Source organism: Bombus pyrosoma, linkage group LG15 (genome assembly GCF_014825855.1).
Source record: "Bombus pyrosoma isolate SC7728 linkage group LG15, ASM1482585v1, whole genome shotgun sequence".
NCBI lineage: Eukaryota > Metazoa > Arthropoda > Insecta > Hymenoptera > Apidae > Bombus > Bombus pyrosoma.
In genome coordinates this window covers 3,960,135-3,980,550 of record NC_057784.1, presented here as the reverse complement: position 1 = coordinate 3,980,550, position 20,416 = coordinate 3,960,135, and the positions used below count along the sequence as shown (strand labels likewise).

General features: G+C 35.8%; 4 protein-coding genes and 1 pseudogene across 6 annotated transcripts in view; 2 read left to right on the top strand and 3 right to left on the bottom strand.

Annotated features, from left to right (window-relative positions):
* Positions 1–7,808, top strand: part of LOC122575766 (disintegrin and metalloproteinase domain-containing protein 10-like) — a 56,480-nt gene extending 48,672 nt beyond the window's left edge. For 2 of the 3 annotated variants that reach the window (XM_043745155.1, XM_043745156.1), the window contains 7 exons: positions 193–361; positions 1,147–1,316; positions 1,497–1,664; positions 1,742–1,869; positions 1,960–2,074; positions 2,466–2,600; positions 3,051–7,808. In XM_043745155.1, the coding sequence (XP_043601090.1) occupies positions 193–361; positions 1,147–1,316; positions 1,497–1,664; positions 1,742–1,869; positions 1,960–2,074; positions 2,466–2,600; positions 3,051–4,103 (1,938 nt within the window). In that variant the 3' untranslated portion in view covers positions 4,104–7,808. Of the gene's footprint in view, positions 1–192; positions 362–1,146; positions 1,317–1,496; positions 1,665–1,741; positions 1,870–1,959; positions 2,075–2,465; positions 2,601–2,723; positions 2,764–3,050 lie in introns of all 3 variants that reach the window. The other variant, XM_043745157.1, reaches the window with a different exon arrangement.
* On the bottom strand, positions 6,001–9,701 carry LOC122575779 (meiosis-specific nuclear structural protein 1-like). Its single transcript, XM_043745175.1, has 5 exons — positions 9,414–9,701; positions 8,611–9,116; positions 8,348–8,545; positions 8,087–8,225; positions 6,001–7,999 (listed from the first exon to the last, which is right to left on the bottom strand). Exons 1-5 carry the CDS (start codon positions 9,667–9,669, stop codon positions 7,830–7,832), a joined length of 1,269 nt encoding a protein of 422 aa, XP_043601110.1. The 5' UTR covers positions 9,670–9,701; the 3' UTR covers positions 6,001–7,829.
* Positions 9,702–9,812: 111 nt separating this feature from the next.
* LOC122575770 (ATP-dependent RNA helicase abstrakt) lies at positions 9,813–12,940 on the bottom strand. The gene is made up of 10 exons (XM_043745159.1): positions 12,564–12,940; positions 12,199–12,472; positions 11,777–12,122; positions 11,567–11,700; positions 11,312–11,468; positions 11,072–11,234; positions 10,655–10,955; positions 10,429–10,578; positions 10,175–10,357; positions 9,813–10,092 (listed from the first exon to the last, which is right to left on the bottom strand). Exons 1-10 carry the CDS (start codon positions 12,594–12,596, stop codon positions 9,956–9,958), a joined length of 1,878 nt encoding a protein of 625 aa, XP_043601094.1. The 5' UTR covers positions 12,597–12,940; the 3' UTR covers positions 9,813–9,955.
* A 329-nt stretch (positions 12,941–13,269) lies between these two features.
* Positions 13,270–20,397, top strand: LOC122575768 (annotated as a pseudogene).
* On the bottom strand, positions 14,457–16,267 carry LOC122575776. The gene is made up of 7 exons (XM_043745169.1): positions 15,994–16,267; positions 15,677–15,920; positions 15,417–15,612; positions 15,213–15,337; positions 14,957–15,139; positions 14,715–14,884; positions 14,457–14,653 (listed from the first exon to the last, which is right to left on the bottom strand). Exons 1-7 carry the CDS (start codon positions 16,005–16,007, stop codon positions 14,521–14,523), a joined length of 1,065 nt encoding a protein of 354 aa, XP_043601104.1. The 5' UTR covers positions 16,008–16,267; the 3' UTR covers positions 14,457–14,520.
* Positions 20,398–20,416: the final 19 nt, after the last annotated feature.

The window sequence follows — 20,416 nt, the reverse complement described above, 5'->3', positions numbered from 1 at the left end:
CGCATACACGGTCTCGTTCTTGCTTCTAGATGAGATATCACGACCGCTTCGTAATGTTAATACGTTTTTCGTGCCAAGCAAGGCGCATAGAAAGAGAAAGAGGAGAGACGAGTTTGACGGTTCTGCTCGTTTTTCTAGGACTGTCGATGTCGATACGCGCGTAACACCAGGCGCCACTTTACTTTGTTTCAGCACGATCCGGAACAATGCACGCCCGGCGGAGAGGATGGAAACTTCATTATGTTCGCTCGTGCTACCAGCGGCGACAAGCGAAACAATAATCGTTTCAGCCCATGTAGCTTGAGTGCCATAAACCCAGTTTTGAATAGCAAAGCTCGTTCTCCGAAGGGTTGCTTTACTGGTCAGTCTCTGGCTCGTTACTTTTATGTCCCCTGTCGAATATCGAATATTCGCGGAATGTACCCGTCCATTATAGTTGCGCGCTCCTCCAATCGAAAGTTATTTAACGTAGTAATATTTCCACCGAATATATCTATCCTGAATAATAGTCGAAACTTTTAAGTACAGTTCCCTCCAGCGATAAAGTCGTTCCGCGGATCCCCGCTTTCACTATATCCTTCGTAAGGACTGGAAACTTAGAGCATAAACGGTCCGTCATAGATATTAGGACACGCGATATTTAATATAAATTGAATACCTTTCACTGCTATCGTTTTATTATAGATCTGTCATTTCATTCGTATCGTATCGACGATCGAATCAATCTGCTAGCAATTTGCGCGAAAAAGACTGTTATTCTGCGTTTATCGTGATAAAAATTTCCTATAAAATAAATTCGTTGTGATTTCCAATACGCCCTATGTGTCTTATAACGTAAGATATTAGATAGAATAAAATTTGCTCGATTTTTTTGACAAATGCGACGAATAAGTCCTAATACTTATGACAGTGTATATATTGGGTTGAGCAATAAGTTCGTTCACCTTTCACCGATGTAGATATTTATTTTTAGAAAATGTAGAGATGAGAGTTGTCGAATTTTTTTACGGATAATGTAAATGATAAAGCAAATATGACGCTTCGTAGTCTTTCAAGCAAAAGCGAACGAACCTATTGCCGAACCTAATATGCGCATTTGTGTACACGTTTAGAGAGAAACTAAGGAAACTGTGTATGTGTTTCCAGAGCCGCAAGTGTCATTATGCGGCAATGGTGTCATCGAAGAGGGTGAAGAGTGCGACTGCGGATGGGAAGAAGATTGCAGGGATTCGTGTTGTTTTCCCCAACGTCGTTATCCGCCAGCAGGCGAGACACCCTGTACGCTCACACCGGGTTCCATTTGTAGCCCTAGTCAAGTACGTAAACGCAGGATACGATATGTTACAACATACGTTTCAAACAGACTTGTCATATTCTTTCCATATCACCTCGAGGATCTTCTCATTCGTGAAAAGCAAATTAATTAATTAATAATTAATTGAAAGCAAAAGAATTTCAATTCAAAAAGCAATTGAAAGCGTGTTATCATCTTTCAGGGTCCATGTTGCACTGCAGAGTGCAATTTAAGATTCGGAGACAAGTGCAGAGACGACAACGGATGTCGCGACGCAAGCTTCTGCGACGGTCGATCACCGTATTGTCCTCCTTCCATCAACAAGCCCAACAAGACGATCTGCAATCGCGAATTTGTGTGTTTTATGGGGGTGAGCGTGAAATCCAGACAATGACGGAGAAATATTTTTCCGCATATGCATCGTTTACCTTTTTCCTTGTTTCATAGGAGTGCACCGGTAGTATATGCCTTGCATACGGATTGGAATCTTGCCAGTGCATTCCCGGGCCAAATGATCCGCCGACGAAAGCCTGCGAACTATGTTGTCGTCTACCCGGAGAAAATCAACCCTGCTTGTACGTTATGAACCGCATTTTTCTCTGCGCTTATATTTTTTTATAATGTTAAAAATAAATATATATCGATGATCGATGTTACGCGTGTAGGTCGTCTTTTGATTGGAACTCTCCACCCTACGACATTCCGGACATGTTCTCGAAGCCTGGAACACCGTGCAATGATTATAACGGATACTGTGACGTCTTCCAAAAATGTCGAGAGGTGCGATCATGTGACATTTTATCATATGGCGAGTTTATCGTAGTGGCCGAGATATAAATAGACAAACGCTTACTCGTATATACTCGCTCTTTATATTATGGCAAATCTTGTCTCTTTTTTCTATGATACAGGATATGAAAATACGTTTATTACGCTGTGGTAGCAAACTGAAAATAGAACATTTTTCAAGTTCTATCTTCGGAAGATTTCATGTTCTCATTGTATCAATACTTCCTTATATTTATAGGGATTCCAGATTTTTATTTCGAGCAATAATTCCAAAGTAGATTAAATCGAATTTTGACTTTCTCTATTTAGATGCTTCGTCGCGGTAAATACAGACTTTATCTGCCAATGATAGGATACTTTTTATCTACGAACTGTTTTACAGGTCGATCCAAGTGGTCCTTTAGCAACCTTAAGGAAGCTTCTCTTATCCGACGAAAGTCTAGCCACGTTCCGTCGTTGGATAATTGACCACTGGTACGCAGCCGCTTTTATCATTGTGGCTGCTGTATCGCTATTGGTAAGCGTTACTTTAATTATTCCTTTAATCTTCAACGTTAATTCTCATTCTATACACATTCGAATTGTTCTTTAGAAAAATACAGTTTACTATATAATGCGATACCAATCATTTTTACGCCAGAGACTATCGAGGAAACGCGCAGATAAAAAACGTGTCGAGAGTAAGTCTAGGAACAGACGAAAGTAGAGTCTTGTATCCGCAGCATCTGTAACACAAGCTAGTTGAAAACGTCGTTGTACCTTTGTATCTAATTCATTATAAATCCTCCAGCATTCGTATAACTAATCGTGTAACGAACACGCGATCGTACAACTATCAGCAGTATCGTAGTTGATTTTCCTCGTACATTTCACCGCTAACATCTGCCTAAATCAATACCTGTAACGGTAGAACACGCAACCACTTGATATCATCGTTAATACTTTACGACTCGTTCTTTGAATTTAGGTGGCGAGCATGCGATTACTGGGCAAACGGCCGGACCTGAAACTCAAGTCAGTTACAATAATACACAGCTCAACGACGGAAACTGTGCGTCTTCCGCCGGAGGGAACGGAGGGAGTGACGGTGCATCCTCCGGCTGTACGTGCAAAGCTTCCACTCAGCAGAAAAGTCAGGGAGAAGAGGAGACATCGGAAGCATAAGGATTCTCATGGAAACGCGGACAAATCCGGCAAAGATGCATCGAAGAAGAAGAAACAACCTCAATCGCAGACGAAGAGGATATCGGCGAACGCGACCGAGGACTTTGCCAGGAAGAGATCGGCAGATGTGACGCCTGCGATGATGCAAGAGAACAAACGGAAGAAGACCTTCCCAAGTCGAGATAAGCAGAATTCGAGTGGCAACGTAAGCAGCGCGGACAACGAGAAAAGAAAGCGTAAGAAGCAACACAAGAAAGAAGTGATCGATTATTCGGCTATCCAGGCTGAGAAAGAAACCGAGCCAAACGCCGATCCGAAAAGCAAAGTACGTTCCTGGTTATTGGCATCCTCTCAATGTCGGCCGGAAACTGGCAGAAGCAACGCGACTGGTTTACCGAAAAGCAAGTCTACTCCTGTGGGTCTGACTGGTGCAGGAACCAGACTGCCTGCGACCAGGCAAGCGGTTTCGAGGAGACCAACCGAATCTAAAGAAACGAAAACACCAGCAAGTTCAGGGGCAAGAAAAGAGAGGGCGAAGCTGCAAGTAGTTTATAAACCCCCCTTCAGGTTCAGCGTGAAACTGAGAAAATCCGACAAGGTAGCACAGGTTCCTGCCCTGGCGCCAAACACGACACACGTCAATGGCAGGCCGAAGCTTCCACGAACCGGTGTTCTTCTAAGGACAGCGAAAAAGAAGGACAGGGTCAGAATCGGCAGGGCCAGACAAATAGCGCCTACAGGAATCGGAAACAGTGCGGGTGATTTACCTGAGCCAGCCAATTCTGATCTCCATACCGTTCCTTCCGATCTCGAGGTGTTACTGTCCGAGAGCGAGTTCCTCTTCTCGGACACGTGACCACGGTGAATCAGAGACGCTTAGATCTGTTCATTATTTAGAGGAATCTTTTTAGGAAAAAGATCTGTATCGAAGAAATCGATACGTCGAAGAATCCCGTCCGCCGAAGTCGCGAAGGATAGGTACATGTGAAAACCTTTTACATGCTATCCCGTGGTTCAGCCTCAATTTCGCTAATGATAAATATAATTAATCGCTCTGGTCGATCGTTAGAAAACGCTCGACAGAATAAAGAATCAAAAGAAGAAGGTATTTATTATTAGTGAAATCGAACTTCGAAGAACCAAACCGTTTTATCGTATTAGTCTAATGGCTGCTGGGCGTGTTTTCATAAACGTTGACGCAACCCCAAATGAGCTTCTTCCGTTCTACTGTGCTGGAATTTATTTTTTTATCGGTATCTAATAACGAGGAGCACGCATACACATATGGCGTACGCTTTCGCTCTTTTTCACGTCTTCCTAGTAATAAGACGACATATCTGTCGTACGTTCAGAATAATTCACCTCGTAAATCGTCGAATTCGTATTACGATGTAACGATCGATCACCGAAACGATCCGCGTTCTATGGAAGTGCTAGTTGAACGATCCAAGCCAAGTTTTCTTCTTCCAAAGAAAAGGGGCCAAATTTCACTTTAAAAAAAAAAAACGAAAAAAAAAAAAAGAGAAGACTAACCGCAGCCGTGCGCATCGACGTATCGATGGCACAAGGAACAAAGTCACAGACCTATTTTCGCCTGTCGAAAAGCGCGCAGAAAAATTTGTTCTTTCTCCGGAAACACGAGATTACGATTCGTTTGCGATCGCAGCTTCAATAACAGTTCAGGGATCAGCGTTCGATCGATGTGAGATGCGACTTCTAGAGTGATGTACCGTCTTATTTGGAGACGAATAACGGAGAGAAAGAGTGGGAGAAAGAAAAATACTTAAAACTATTACTATATCGTGCCTATCGTACACCGCTGTTCGAAACTTGCGAAAAGAATCTCGCGATCGAAGAGAAAACTTCTTGCTTTTCCTTGGTGATGGTTTTTCGTGAAACAAACAGGAAGTCAGCAGACACACGATTTGCTAAGGAATTCGTGATCTAGCGACGAATCGAAAATTTCCTCTTGGAAAAAAAGAGAAGAATCTTTGAGAACGTAAATCGCGGTTGATAGTTGAAGCTAGTCTATCCTTTTTGAGTTTCTTTAAAGATCGTCTATCGTCAACTTGATACTTTTTGCCTGCACTTGCTGTTGTTAATCTAACGTACTATTCTCATGGTTCCTATTCGCCGGCAATTCCTAACCGCGGTGTAAAACCTGCCGGATTATTTGCATTTCCAGTGGATAAGTGATGGCAAGACTCTCGTTGAGCTATTTATATTTTTGAGACTGTATAAAAGATACGAGAATTATCGACACACATTCTTCGCTATATTTCCATGAGTTTCATTCCTGCCAGTGTGTATTCAGAGATCGTCTGAATACTACTGGGAAAACGGTCGTAGCTTAATCGTATCGAGATGATTTACCATTACTATTCTGCGGTGCTATTAGTCAATATCGCTTAGCGAAACGATTCTGTGCCCGTCGAACATTCCAACGATTCCTCCAAATCTCTTTCCATCCAATCGAATCTATGTTCCTCTTATTTCCCTCGTTGAAACTACTTGTTCTTATTCTAACGTTTGTTAATGTTATTTGTTATTTGCTTCGATTCATTCCACTCCACAGAAACGGTGTTTTTCTCAGAATACTCTAGCATTTACCCGATGCTTCTATTACTTTGACCCACCATATAAAGATCTTATCGATCGCAAGCATTATCGAAATATCCGGTAACATTTATGGTTTCGTGAAACAAGAAGAATAGCTTCCGCGAAACGTACTAGAGACTTGCGAGAGTTATGTGTTAAAAAAAAAAGAAAAAAAAAAAAACGCTTGTATCATCGTTAAGACGCCGAGAGAAAGCGTCGTGATTGGTCTCGTTGACGAAGAGCAACAGGAAATTTCTGACCAGATTTGTTCACCGTTGATGAGATATTATTAGCGTTAAGGGACGGAGGTGGGCAAATCTATTTTTCGTTGTTCATTAATGTAAAACACGCTGCGATAAATACTGCCATAACGTATCGTACAAGAGGGGAATTACGCGTAAAATGATACGTCGTATATCGTTATAACGCGAAAGAACCATCGAGACACGCTTCGTTTGCCCACCTCTGATTAAAACCAGTAGAGTATTTTGCCGATTGCTGCGAATAAATGAACAAAAATCTGCTTGTGTGTATACATACGTGCGTACGTGTACTTAAATCGTAAGAATATGTGATTTTACTTTTACGTGAATTTATATACACGTTCAACAGGCGTAAGCGGATTGCGATCGAGTCTCTGCAAACTCTGAGAGTCGATCGTTCAATATGTGTTACGCGACTAATATTTAATTAACCCATTGGCCTAATATTACGTAAATCGTAAGCGATTATTATTTAGTCAGAAACGTTTACTCGAATAGTCGGGTACTATTTATTAAACGAAACATCAGAGAAGCATCAGCTAGTGCGACTGCAGTTTCCGACTGGCTAAGAGATTGTTGGATCCATCTTTCCTCCTTCGTTTCTCTTAGAGAAAAGTTAGAGAAGAAACGACGCGTAGAAAGCCGCGTCAGCCGAAAGAGAAAACAAGAGTAGCGAGTCGATGTAGGCAAATGGGTTATCAAAGGAAATGTGATTTTACTTTTAAGACCAATCTGTGTTAAATTCGTGAACTTGACCGGTTCTGAGCCAGTGGCCATGTCGCCTAATTCCCTCCCTCGTTATCGCTTCGTACTTAAGAAATTCTCTATAGAGGTTGTTTAGTTCGCTGGAAGAAAGAGCCGTAGGTCAGGACCATTCGTCGAGATGCAATTTCGATACGTGGAGATACGGATTTCACGTAGCGTGTAAGGAATACAAATAGGCAACTTATAATAGTATTCAGTTTTTAAAGTTTAAGATCATTACGATCATCCATTGAACGACGATCTTCCGAGAAAAGAGTTTCTCTATGATCTCAGGAATGCGTTTCACGAGTTCATTTCCGAATATTACTGTATCGTTTCCAAGTGTATAATGTTTTAACGATAGATATATTAATTTACTCGTCATTTAAAGAAGAGATGAGAACGATCGACCGATCAAATTAATTTGTAAGCGACTATGGCGACTAGCCAGTCACCGAGAAAACTAACGTTCGTACTTATAGTTATTCTTAATGCTCGAGTGCTACTTGTTTCGCTACTTCAACCCCTTCTTACGCCGAACATGTTTTAACACAGAGTGAAAGAGAAACAGAGAAAGAAGGAAAAAAGAAATTGAAACGATCGTTTTGATATTACATGACAATTGTTATAAATCGAAAATGAAAAATTGCAAATGGAAGGGGTAAAAATGGTAGAAGAAATCGCTCGAGAATTGCCTCGATTGCCAAGAAAAATCCGATCGGCAGAACGAAACTCGTTAGTTAGCTGTTCCCGTCCGATTTTTCGATACTGGACACGCCCGAGGCGAGACTGTTAATTTATCACGTACTTAATATCCAATATAAGATGGGGCTGCTGTATTTTTACACGGACTTTGTATAAATGACGAGAGCCGCAAGAACCGCGAGAGCGATGGTTTTCGCGCATCATTGTATATATCTGTATACCAATAAATAGCTGTAGAATTAAAAATTTAATTTCATCTTCAGTGTTTCTATTTAAGGTACATTGTTCTTTGCCTGCTGAAATTTCGCTGCTTCCAAGTTAGATTCCGAATGACACTTGGTTTCGTTAATATTAGTTTCACGCTTTATCTTTCCTGCATCCTTCGAACGTTGCATTTTATTTTGCTCTATAGCCTCGCGCAATTCATTTCCATATTGGACGACTACAAATAAAATATGGCAAAGCTTACCCATGTTGGTTCGTTTCGTGTCAAATGTCATATCTTTGATATCAACGATGATTTACATACCGTTTTCACGCCGTGCTTGCTCCTTTTTACCTTCCTTTTCCTCCTGTTTCTTTCGTTCATCTGCCAAATACTTAGCGAAAGCGGCGTCGATCGCATTTTCTTTCGCTTTCCTTTCAGCCACAGCTCTCTGAGTTTTTGCCTATTCATTTTACAACCTCTAACAATCTTTATACACGATGTTACATCTCTTACGCGTATTGTATAAAAAGATAATGTGCAATGAAAAAAAAAAAAAAATTCCGCATGCAACCGTAATCTCACCATCTCTTCTAGTTGTTGTCTCGCAGTACGTTTCTTTTGCATCGCCAGTTTAATCGCTTCAGCCGCTAGTTTGCGTTCTTTCTCTACCAAATACAATTCCCTGGAAATTTCTTCTCGTTCTATTCGTTTATGCTCATCTTCCATCAATTTACTCATCATCTTTTCTAACATAGCGCCCTTAGCTGCCTGAGTATCAGCCTAAAAAAGACAGGTGCGTTGTTAAGATAAAATTCAGTGCCAATGAATGGACGTCTTCGTGGAACCTTTCCTTCAGCTTCCCTCTTTTGCAAAGCCTCCCTTTTAGCGATGATTCGCAAAATCTCGTCGTGTTCCTGCTTCAGAACCTCCCTCCTCTTCTCTTTCCAAAATCGTCGAGCTTTTAAAAAAGCATCCTTCTCAGCCTCCATCAAAGCAGCTATTTCTTTCTTCCTCTTCTCCGCTTCCAAATTTTCTTGGTGCATCGTCTCGCCAACTTCTTCCATTATTTTTCGCTCACGATGCTTCTCCTCTTCTTTCTCACGCAGTCTCCGTCGGTTATCTAAGAGTTGGTTCTGGAGATCTCTTTTGTAGCTTAATTTCTTCTGCCGCTGCTTTATTTCAAAATCTTCTTCGACGTCCCATGGGCTGGGCAGATTAGAAGTTTGTATCTGTTCATCCTGAGTCTTCTTTTCTATCAATTCTGCGTGTTTCTTCTCCAAGGCTTCGTTACATACAGATGGAACAGCAGATTTTATCTTTCTACTCTTTAATGACTCTTGCAGTTCGATATCTGTTATAATTATTATTATATTAAAAGGTGCACAGCAAGTAAATTTATAATTAATAGACTGCGGCTATTTATGCAAATTCATATTTTTATGGATATAATTACAAACATATAAACGTTATAGTCATAATAATCATTAAACATATAAACATAAAACATCATAGAGAGTATTGCACTTTGCATATTTTGTATATGTTTGCATATTATATGCGTTGTGTGCATCTTTGCAGCTTCTAATTTTCCATGAATGCATATACACCAACAGCCTGACAACGAGTTAAAGGAAAATTGCGCTTTTACGTTTACGACGTGCAAGCTCCTCGACTAGTCGCTGCGTGCGTTTAAGCTGCCGAATTTTTACATCACCAGCCGCCTTGGCATATTGCAGTTTTTCCGCTTCTAATGCTTCTTTGCGTTCAATGTGCTGTTGACGTAATCTTCGCTTCCTTTCGGCACTTTTCTCTATTATCCTTCGCCGTGCCTCCATTTCATCGGTTTTCTGATTTTTGATCCTCGTGAAATCGTCATCCCCCTTCCCATTTTGCCATCTAATCATTATTCAGGTCAATTCAGACGGAGCTTTTGTTGAAAAATTTCTATCTTTGTGCGTATTGTGTGCCAAATTGATGAACAGAAAAAACATAAAAGCATCGCGTTTAAAGACAGCAGGAAGTATGCAGTATCAAGGAAAGAGTGAGATATAATATTAATGTTTAATTATGAATACAAATTTTGTAAGACTATTTACAAAATCGATGTCTTATACAGAATACGATATTACACAAAGAAATCACTATTTTTTAAAAGATATGTACAAAATATTCCAGTTTGAAGTTGCCCGTTTAATAGTCGGCTGCATTGCTGGCCAAGTAATCACGGCGACCGATATTCGAAGCTTGTTTGTTTTGGATAGCTTCCAGTTTGGGACACTCTGTGATTCTGTGACCAAGACCACCACAATAACTGCATCCACGTTCATCTGAAATGTAATAAAAAAACACGGTTTATTTCCTCCTTCTCAATAAAAAAGAAAATGTAAATGTTATCTGCAATCGTTTTACCTCCCAAATTGAGGTATTTTTCATTCTCTGAACAAAGTTCCAGCAAGAATGGTGGAACCTTTTGTTTTGCTTCCATAAGCAAGTGTTTAAGATCCAGTAACACAGACTCGTCATTTGCTTTGTTGATAAATGTTGTTGCTATTCCAGTTCGTCCAGAACGCCCAGTTCTTCCGATTCTATGCACTATACATAAAAATTGATTATTTAAGTAATTAATCATTGCTTAATAATTTAATAGAAACATGCTAAATTACCATAGTTTTCAACATCGTCCGGCATATCGTAATTTATAACGTGTTGCACATCGGCAAAATCGAGACCTTTGGATGCAACATCCGTTGCAACCAATACATCCTTCCGGCCTTCACGAAAAGCTTCTACAGAACGCGATCTTTCTTCCTGATCTATAAAAAAGTAATTACACAATTTAAACACTAGAAACATACTTGATGATATTTATTGCATTAAAATTAAATATACCTTTTCCACCATGTATTGCTACCGCTTCAACGCCCTTTAGCAATAGGTATTCGTGAATAGCATCAACGTCTTGCTTTTTCTCGGCAAATATAAGTACAGGTGGGGGAGTTTTTTGTAAACATTCCAGGAGATACACGATTTTAGCTTCTTGCTTGACGTATTCAACTTCTTGTATTACATTCATAGACGCTGCACCTGCGCGACCAACATTAATCGTCACAGGTTTTACTAAAGCGGAACGCGCAAAATTTTGAATCTTCTTTGGCATAGTTGCGGAAAACAGCAACGTTTGTCTCTGACCCTATATGAAATATATGCTTAAATGTAGTACAAACCATTTTTAATATAATAAAAATATATTTAATATAATAATAATATTTAACTTAATGTAATAAAAATATAGCAAAGTATATTTACCCTGAAGAACGAAAAAATTGTTCGCACATCTTCTTCAAAACCCATATCGATCATACGATCGGCTTCGTCCATACACAGATAACGACACACGCTAAGTTTTACCATCTTTTTGTCTAACATATCCATTAGTCTTCCAGGAGTTGCCACCATAATGTGAACACCTCTATAATGAAGGCAAAGATTATATGACGCGATAGAAATATCGAAATAAGAAAAATCAAATTGTTTCAGAATACTTGCTTGTTAATAACTTCTAAAGATTCTGATACAGGTACACCTCCAATTGCTAAACAGCTGCGTATTTCGGGACAACCTGCTTGTCGTAAAGTACTCGTATAATGTCGAATGATATCGTAAGTTTGTTTCGCTAATTCTCGAGATGGACAAATGATTAAACCTGAAAGGGGATAAACGTCATATTTATTAATATCATTATATTATTTAATATCATTTTCTAAATATTTCATTTTTTATATTATCACAATATAGTATTACCATATGGTCCTTCGTTTCTCACAAATGGCATAGCCACTTCTTGTTCTAGACAAAACATTATAATAGGTAATACAAATACCAATGTTTTGCCGCTACCAGTGAAAGCAATGCCAATCATATCGCGACCTGATAATCTACAAAAAGGAAAATGATAAATACTTTATATCTTACAGAAACATGACTAAAAATATGCAATAAATGTATACTAACACTGTTGGTATTCCTTGAACTTGAATTGGCGTGGGTTTAACGATACCTTTCTGTTCCAAACCATTCAGTATACCTCTATGAAATTTCATCTCTTTGAAGCTTTTCAATGGTGGTGGTACATCATCTCCCTCTACTAAAATTCTAAGTTTTCTCCTAATCCTTTCATGTCTTGCTTCTCCTACAGCAAGAACTGCTCTTGGAGGTCTCCAACTGGTCTTTATTGGGTCCTCATATTGAATACCCTTTGCTAATTCTGCTACACCCATTAAAGCTTTATTTTCTGCTACACTCTCTAGGATCTTTTCTTCTTCCTTCAACTGTTTTTCCATAGCACTTTCCTTCTTAGCTAAAATATTTTATGAATCGGTTAATTTAAGTTATTGAAAATTTCTTATTTCACGAAGTATACCATACACAGTTACCTTCCGCTAATTTTTTTAATTCAGTATGTTGATCTAACAAAGAAATGTTCGATTTTCTTCCCCATACTTGCCCATCATCATCATCTGCATCATCCTTTTCATTCTCACTGCTACTTTTCCCGATAATACCGGCAGCAGCTTCATCTTTAAGTTGTCCAATCTTACCAAGCTTAATTAATTGATATTTTTTACGTTCTTTAACTGGCACATAAGGAACATAATCGTCATCTGTTTCCAGGGGACTGCTTTCCTTGTCTCCTTCTCTTCTGTATCTCTATATTGAGAAACGTTTATTAATTTATTAGTTAGAGAAATTTTAGAGATATATAATTAGTAAAAGATAAAATATCAGATAGTAAAATAACCTTTCGTGGGGGATCTCCTTTTTCTTGTGCCATTTTTTACACAATTAAATACTTTAAATATTTTAAGATTCAAAGACCATTCAAACGAATAATTTATGTGATCACAGACATATCTCTATTCTTTAGTATTATTAAGGAATCCACATATAACCTATATTCCATATAATTGTATTCCCAAACTTTAAAAGAACGAAGTAATATATTCAGTGAATATTTCGTAATACCACCATTATCAATATTTCAAAAGTACTTTTCGATAATATCAATTATTTTATTCTTGATGTTTCTATTAAAAATTAATATTAATAATAAAGAAACACTTTGGAAGTTGTTTACATTACATTCAGATTCGATACTCGATACTCAATACTCGATTGCTTCACATTGATGAATCGATTTATCAATATTTAAAACGTTCATATTATCGACATCTAATTTATACTTAATATATACCAAATTCGATCCGATACAAAATGAATTTTTGTAATCGGGAAATAAGGTATAGCTAAAACATCAATACTATACTTTTAATCAGTAGACTGTGAATCTACTAATTATAACTGTTCGAAATTTTGAGTGGCCGTCCGTTTATGGCACGGACAGGACCATTCCTTTTTTTAGGAAATTCTAAATTACATGTCCTCCCCGAGCTGTAAACCTAATGACCCGAGGTCAGGTAAAAGCCAGCCGGAAAGGCACGATAAACAGACGAAACCTAACAGCTGGTAGGGAGAGAATTAGCAACATACTAGGGCAGTTCATCATCAGACATCGTACCGTGCGGCTGAAGTACACTAAGCACTAACTGTACTTTGGATATTTTACATATTTTTTCATACTATCTACATTATGTGTAATTTTGTAAGTACTAGTTTCCTATAAATGCATAAAAATCTACAGTTTACCAATGAGAAATGATGAAATTCTAGTTCAAAATTCAATTACTTATAACACTTAAATCTCAATTGAACATTAAATCTCAATCGATTTTTTTGCATATCAAGTTTAATATTCATTTCGGTGTTTAGAATCGCTTTTCCAAAACTGACCCACAAATTCATTAGCATTTTGTATAAGGATGAAAATTTTATATTATGCTATTTGTGGCGCTATGCACTTCCGGAATACATCAAATCAGCTGATCAAAGCATGATACTGACAATACCAAATAATACGAATTGATAGTTACGTCGGATACGTTTTTAGTATGGTTATTTGAAAATTAATCATATTTATTGTTATTCTAGATAAAAAGATTAAATACTGAATAAATTATGCATATATGATAACGACATCATAGTATACTAATTACAATCTACTACTTCAAAACGTTGTTAAAACAATACAATGTTTAAAGATCCAAAAATAATAATCATTGGTGCTGGAGCAGCGGGTATTGCTGCAGCAGTTAGATTAATAGAAAAGGGATTAAAAAATGTTACAATTCTCGAAGGAAAAGATCGGATCGGCGGTAGAATACATACAGTAGAATTTTGTAAGTAAATTATTTCTGTTTCTATTATACGTTCATTAAACATTCATACACAAAAGTTCAATTTCTGTTGCATAGGATAAAGAAACGCACTTATTTTTAAAGCAATTGTAATTTTATATTTTCAGCGGATAATGTAGTGGAATTAGGTGCGCAATGGGTTCATGGTGAACAGGGGAATGTTGTTTTTGATCTTGCTTATCCACACAAACTATTAAATTCGTCAAAATGCTTTAATGAATTTGATAGACACTTATTTGTTACTGCAAAGGGTGAAATTCTCCCAAAAGAAGAAAGTATAGAAACATTAAAAATATACTATGATATTTCTGAAAATATATCGGATGATATACATAATTCAGAGTCATATGGGGAATATTTCATAAATCAGTGAGTATATAAATAGGTTTAAAATATATTATTTATTATATATAAAATTAAAATTATTTATCAAATTATACAAGTTTATTTTGAACATTTCTTTAAAAGAATGTTCTTAACAAATGCATCAATGTCACTCTCTCTAAACCATGCTTGCAAAGTTGGATGCAAATTTGTTGTTGCAACTGTAAAAACTTCTTTATCAGGAACTATACACCTAAAAAGAGAAATACTTATGTAAATACATCAGTATAAACAGTAATCTTTGACAAACTTACCTTACACGGGAATTAATGCATTGACTCCTCACATATTCATATCTTAAAAGAGAATATATATATTTTATGTACTTTGCATCTAACCTATTTTGGTCTTCAGTATAGATTTTCTTAGAATTACTTATTCTTTCCATATATCCTTGTGTTAGTATAGGTATAATAAAGTTCACCTAAATGTTAATAATTAGTAGTAATTAAATTGAATTAAATTTTTCAATCTAGAGACATTTAAATTGTTTTACCTGTTTAAAACAATCATCTATAAACTCTTCTGCTCTACTATATACATAATTTTCCTGTTCTTGAAGTATGAGAACTCCAATTTTGGGCTCCTTAGACCTGAATATTTTTGCTATATGCTGTGCAGTTTCTGAACCATCATCGGCAAATGTTAACATAACTTTACAGCCATATGGTTTTTTAGTCTATCAAGAAGATAAACAAAAAATGTAAATTTGTATTGATGTAAAGGCATTCATCACAAATATTCTATAATACCTTTTTTAAATTATCTTGTATAACATGCCCAGAGACTGATTTATGTCTTTGTATATTATGTACAAAATTAATTGGAGTTAATACTAATGGAGCTCTTGGTACATTATTTGGCCTCATGATTGATTCTATGCAAATAAAAACCATTCATCTAAGCTAAACTGAAAGAAAAGTTTCCTACTGCTTCTATGATAAATATTAAAATACCATTTGCCGTAGTACTTTGTGAAATTCTGTTAATTAGATCAGAAATATCATCCTTTACTTGATTAATTATATCAAAACGATGTATTCTTTGTAAAATACTCAAAATCTTATCTATAGTTGCCTCAGCATGTTGCACATACGTTAGTAATACATAATAAGTTGGATCTTGTAGGCCTTTAAAATCATAATCTATACACTGTAAGAAAAAGAGCTAACAAAACAGTTTTAAATAAAACCATCATTAAATATTATATGCATACACGTATTTGTTCCATTGTTAGGCCCATATGTGCAGCAAACTCTTGCCACCCATTATAAGTTTTCCCTGTTGCAGTAGAACTTAGTAATAAACATAATTTTTGCAATGTGGTTTTTCCAATCTCTTCGAATAGATAAGAAGCATGAATTTGTGCTGTAGCTCTTTGAATATTTAATGCTACAGTATCTAAATTTGGAGGACCATCAACCTCTCTTCTCAACTTTTCCAATTCAGGATCAACATTGCTGAAATACAAAATGTTTTATAATCAATGAAAACATATTTTTTCTATAAAACTAATTCAGTAATAAACCTTACCCTTTTGCAAACATGTTTATAAAGTATATATAATTTATGTTCCTGTGTCACATTTTTTGTAGAGAGATATAAATCATTCATAATTTGTAACGTAATACAATAGTTTTATAAAGCACAATCGCACAATGCAAGAAATTATACTTAATAATGTACAAATTTTAATAAATGCACTATGGTTTTCTCTTCCTTCCTCATTTCAAGGTTAGTGACACACGTTCGGCCTGATTTTACCGCTAAAATTCGAAATCTCTTTCGATCGCTGTGATAAGAAACTGAATTGAATTAAATTAAATTAAATATTTCAGATTTTATAAAACATTTGACAAAAATCCGTTTACTAGTCGTAATAAAGCTGAGCAATTACTAGATTGGATACATAAATTTGATAATTCCATTCAATGTAGTGATTCATGGTTTGACGTTTCTGCAAAAGAAAGTGTAAATTATTGGACTTGTGATGGAGATCTTGTACTTAATTGGAAGAGTCATGGCTATAGAACATTATTTGCTTTATTATCTGTATGTATATTTTATATCACTAATAATTACATTATATATGTATATGTAGCAATAGCTCATTTTTCTTTTATTGCAGCAAAAAATATCAAATGCAAAAAATAAATTGCCTATAATGGAAAAAATAGAATTTAACAAAGATGTTTATAATATTGACTATACTTCAGATAGCAATATAATTGTAAAAACAAAAGATGGTTCAGCATATGAAGCATCTCATGTTATATTTACTGCATCTCTTGGTGTTCTGAAAGAGAAACACAACACAATGTTCACTCCACTTTTACCTGGAACAAAGCAACATGCAATAAAGGCACGGTAAAAATTTAATATTGATGGTTAATATGGAAATTTCTCTACTTTTTGGTATGCATTTAATTTATAACACAATTGTAATATGTTATTTAGGGTTTGAATATTGGAACTGTAAATAAAGTGTTCTTGGAATTCCCACATAGATGGTGGCAAGAAGAGTGTGCAGGTTTCAGTTTAATATGGTCTAAGGAAGATAAAGAAGAATTTATTAAATCTTATGGACAAGTATATAGTTATATCCTTTGATATTGATAAACATTATCAGTATTGGTTCTTAAATATATTCACCATATATAATATAGGATTATGAGTGGCTATGTGATGTGTTTGCATTTATTTCTGTGGATTATCAACCAAAAGTACTATGTGCCTGGATCTCTGGTAAATTTGCAAAACAAATGGAGTTACTGTCTGATAATGATGTATCTGATGGACTATATTTATTACTAGAAATGTTTTTGAGTAAAACGTATAATATTCCAAAATTTGATCAAATGATTAGGTAATAATTTGTAATATTCCCTTTTTTCGTATTCCAATGTTAATGTGTATTATATTATTTGTAGATCATCATGGTATACTGATGATTGTTTCCGTGGATCGTACACCTTTAGAAGTATAAGAACTGAAAAGCTAAACGTGAAAACGAAAGATTTAGCTGAACCTATTATATTAGCTGATGGGAAACCTGTATGTATTTTCGTTAACTGAATAATTAAGGAAAGATGGGTATCAAATTCTTTAATAATTTTTATTCAATAGATAATCCTCTTCGCTGGAGAAGCGACGCACGAACATTATTATTCTACTGTGCATGGCGCAGTTGAAACGGGTTTCAGAGAAGCTGATAGAATAATAGATTTTTATAGGTAAATTTTATAACTTTTACATATATAATTAGTATTTCAATTTTATTTGGGATATTTGGGCAACTACGGTGTAAAATAGTACAGTCTTTCTGGCTATTCATTATAGTTGAAATAAAAGGTTATTACTTATACATAATGATTCTGTGGATGATTAAACAGTAACTGATTCTAAAATAAGCTTACTTTTGTGATCATCGCATGGCTTAAAAGATTCTGTGTGATTTGATTTTTATTTTCCAATATAATTTATATCTTTAAATTTGTAATTCACACTTCGTGTCTTATGCAATCATATCTATTTTATTTTTTAATCTTAAAAATAATATCTAGGCGCGCACACATACAAAGATAATCTGCGTAATCTATGACAATTATACTTGTCCTCTTTTTCATTAATTTCTTTTACTTGTTCTTCAATCTGAAAAAGTAGTATGAATGAAAAAGCTAATTTATATTAAAGGTGTTTATATTGAATCATATATTCTATTTCTATTGATTAGCATGCTTCTTAGGCGGTTAAAGCCTCAGCTCTAACCAGAGCCACATTTCTTCATAAGGGACCACGGTAAATTATAGATTTACTTGATGATTTACATTTTAAAAATTCTTTATATAAACATTAAATGTATATTTCCAATGTATTGATTTAATCAATAACCATTTATTTTTATTACTTTATTCTTCCAACAAAAAGAAACTTAACATATAAATTCCACACTTAGCAGTAAATAAATAAAATGCATGCATGTCTATTCTTGCTGCATTGTTGATTTTGCTACTATCGATTTACAAGCAGTAAGTAATATATTTTTCTATTAATTAGGTAATTTTCCTTCTTGATAGAAGATTACGATATTGTTATATTTGTTAATTATTTAAATTTGTATATAGTAATAATTCATACATACATGTTAAAAATTGATTACAATTGTAAACAAACTGTCAAAATTGAAGAAAAAAAGAAAAATCACAATTCTAATCACGTAGAACACGTGGTTGCATAAACAACTTCGATAAACTGGAAAGGACAGTGAATGCGTCAAGCCAAAAAGTGACAAGAACGAAACTTGTAATAATAGGTGCAGGCATTGCGGGATTAGCGGCTGCGAAGACATTAGACGAAGCAGATTTCAAAGATTATCTATTAATCGAAGGTAATTAAACGTCGTATCGGAATTGCATCCAGTAAGTATTTACTATTTATTTTCTCACAGCGCAAAATGAAATCGGTGGTCGAATTCAATCTATTCCGTGGAATAAAGCTTGGATAGAATGTGGGGCGCAGTTTGTGCACGGTGATCAAAGTCAGTTAGCCCAATTATGTTATGAACATGATTTACTCTCAGATATACAATGTCAAGATGGTCAAGGAATTTTCATTCGCAATAATGGTTGTAAAGTAGATGAAGCTTTGATAGAGGAGATAGATGACCTTGTTCGCACTACATTAGAAGATTGCGAAGATTGTGAAAACAAAGATATCGAAGTAGGTTTTGAAAATATCGATGCGGTTTTAAGAAATTGTCTCAATAAACATTTACATAAAAAGAATGACTCACTAGCAGTAAGAACCATAAAGAAGGAAATTTTTGATTGGAATGTTAGATTTCTTGTAATAGATAATGCTTGTTTCACACTTGATGAACTGTCCACGAAACATTGGGGAAAATTTAAGGTAAATACGGGTCAGTTGTAATGTTGAACTTGTACGGGAAAATTTAATAACGCTAACTATTTCATTTATAGTTTGTCGGCGGTCCAGAACACGTGTCGTTTAAATCCTGATATACGGCTTTACCCAAACTTATCGCTGATAGTTTGGGTAAAGAAAATATATTCCTAAATACCTCTGTTGATTCAATCGAGTGGCAACAAGTAATAGATAATGATTTCAATTCCCCACTTATTATAAATATCTCTAACAATACTCGTATTCTTGCGGATTGTGTAATAATTACCTGCTCTCTTGGTTATTTAAAAGAGAATTATAAGAAGATGTTCATTCCCTCCTTACCGAATCTCTTCAGCCAGGCAATCGAATGTTTAGGTTTCGGTTTAATAAATAAGGTTTTCCTCGATTTTGGTGTTCCTTGGTGGAAACCTGATACCAAAGGGTTTCAATTACTTTGGAAAGAAGGAGTATTTTGCAATAAAAATCTGGCTATATGGACTAGAGATCTGACGGGTTTCGATGTTCTGCCAAATCACGAAGGTGTACTCCTTGGCTGGGTTGGTGGACGCGGAGCTTATATTATTGAAACTTTAAGCGAACAGCAGGTCGCAACGGACTGTGAAAATTTACTTAAACATTATTTAAAATTTGATAAAATACCACCAGTAAAAAAATGTTTGAGGACTCAGTGGAATGCAAATAAGTATGTTCGTGGCAGTTATAGTCATATTACAACAAGATGTGACGCGAATGGCATTACGCCACACAGTTTAGCAGAGCCGATATGGGGCAAGGCAAAAGAATATGATAATAAGGTAAGAAAAATCAACACACTTCATTATGAAATACTCGATGCAACGAAAATTGATTTATTTTAGGATGTGCCTATCATTATGTTTGCTGGTGAAGCAACGCACGAGAATTTTTACTCTACGACGCATGGTGCTTACGATACTGGAGTAAAACAAGCACAAACTTTTTTACGACATCACGTCGTTAAGAATTAATTATACATAATTTAAAATTTTTAAGAAATACGAATGAAAGTACT

What these genes read in the sequence shown, in the direction of transcription:
- LOC122575779 (XM_043745175.1), bottom strand. Translation starts at nt 9,669, where the DNA reads ATGATTAGATGGCAAAATGGGAAGGGGGATGACGATTTCACGAGGATC. An exon ending in GACAACAACTAGAAGAGATG is followed by an intron (nt 8,226 to 8,347) that starts GTGAGATTACGG and finishes TAAAATGAATAG; the next exon opens with GCAAAAACTCAGAGAGCTGT. An exon ending in GCAAGCACGGCGTGAAAACG is followed by an intron (nt 8,000 to 8,086) that starts GTATGTAAATCA and finishes TTTTATTTGTAG; the next exon opens with TCGTCCAATATGGAAATGAA.
- LOC122575770 (XM_043745159.1), bottom strand. Translation starts at nt 12,596, where the DNA reads ATGGCACAAGAAAAAGGAGATCCCCCACGAAAG. An exon ending in AAGGAGATCCCCCACGAAAG is followed by an intron (nt 12,473 to 12,563) that starts GTTATTTTACTA and finishes TTCTCAATATAG; the next exon opens with AGATACAGAAGAGAAGGAGA. An exon ending in AAAATACCTCAATTTGGGAG is followed by an intron (nt 10,093 to 10,174) that starts GTAAAACGATTG and finishes ATTACATTTCAG; the next exon opens with ATGAACGTGGATGCAGTTAT.
- LOC122575776 (XM_043745169.1), bottom strand. An exon ending in ACAAAGTACTACGGCAAATG is followed by an intron (nt 15,338 to 15,416) that starts GTATTTTAATAT and finishes TTATTTGCATAG; the next exon opens with AATCAATCATGAGGCCAAAT. An exon ending in TACAAGATAATTTAAAAAAG is followed by an intron (nt 15,140 to 15,212) that starts GTATTATAGAAT and finishes TCTTCTTGATAG; the next exon opens with ACTAAAAAACCATATGGCTG.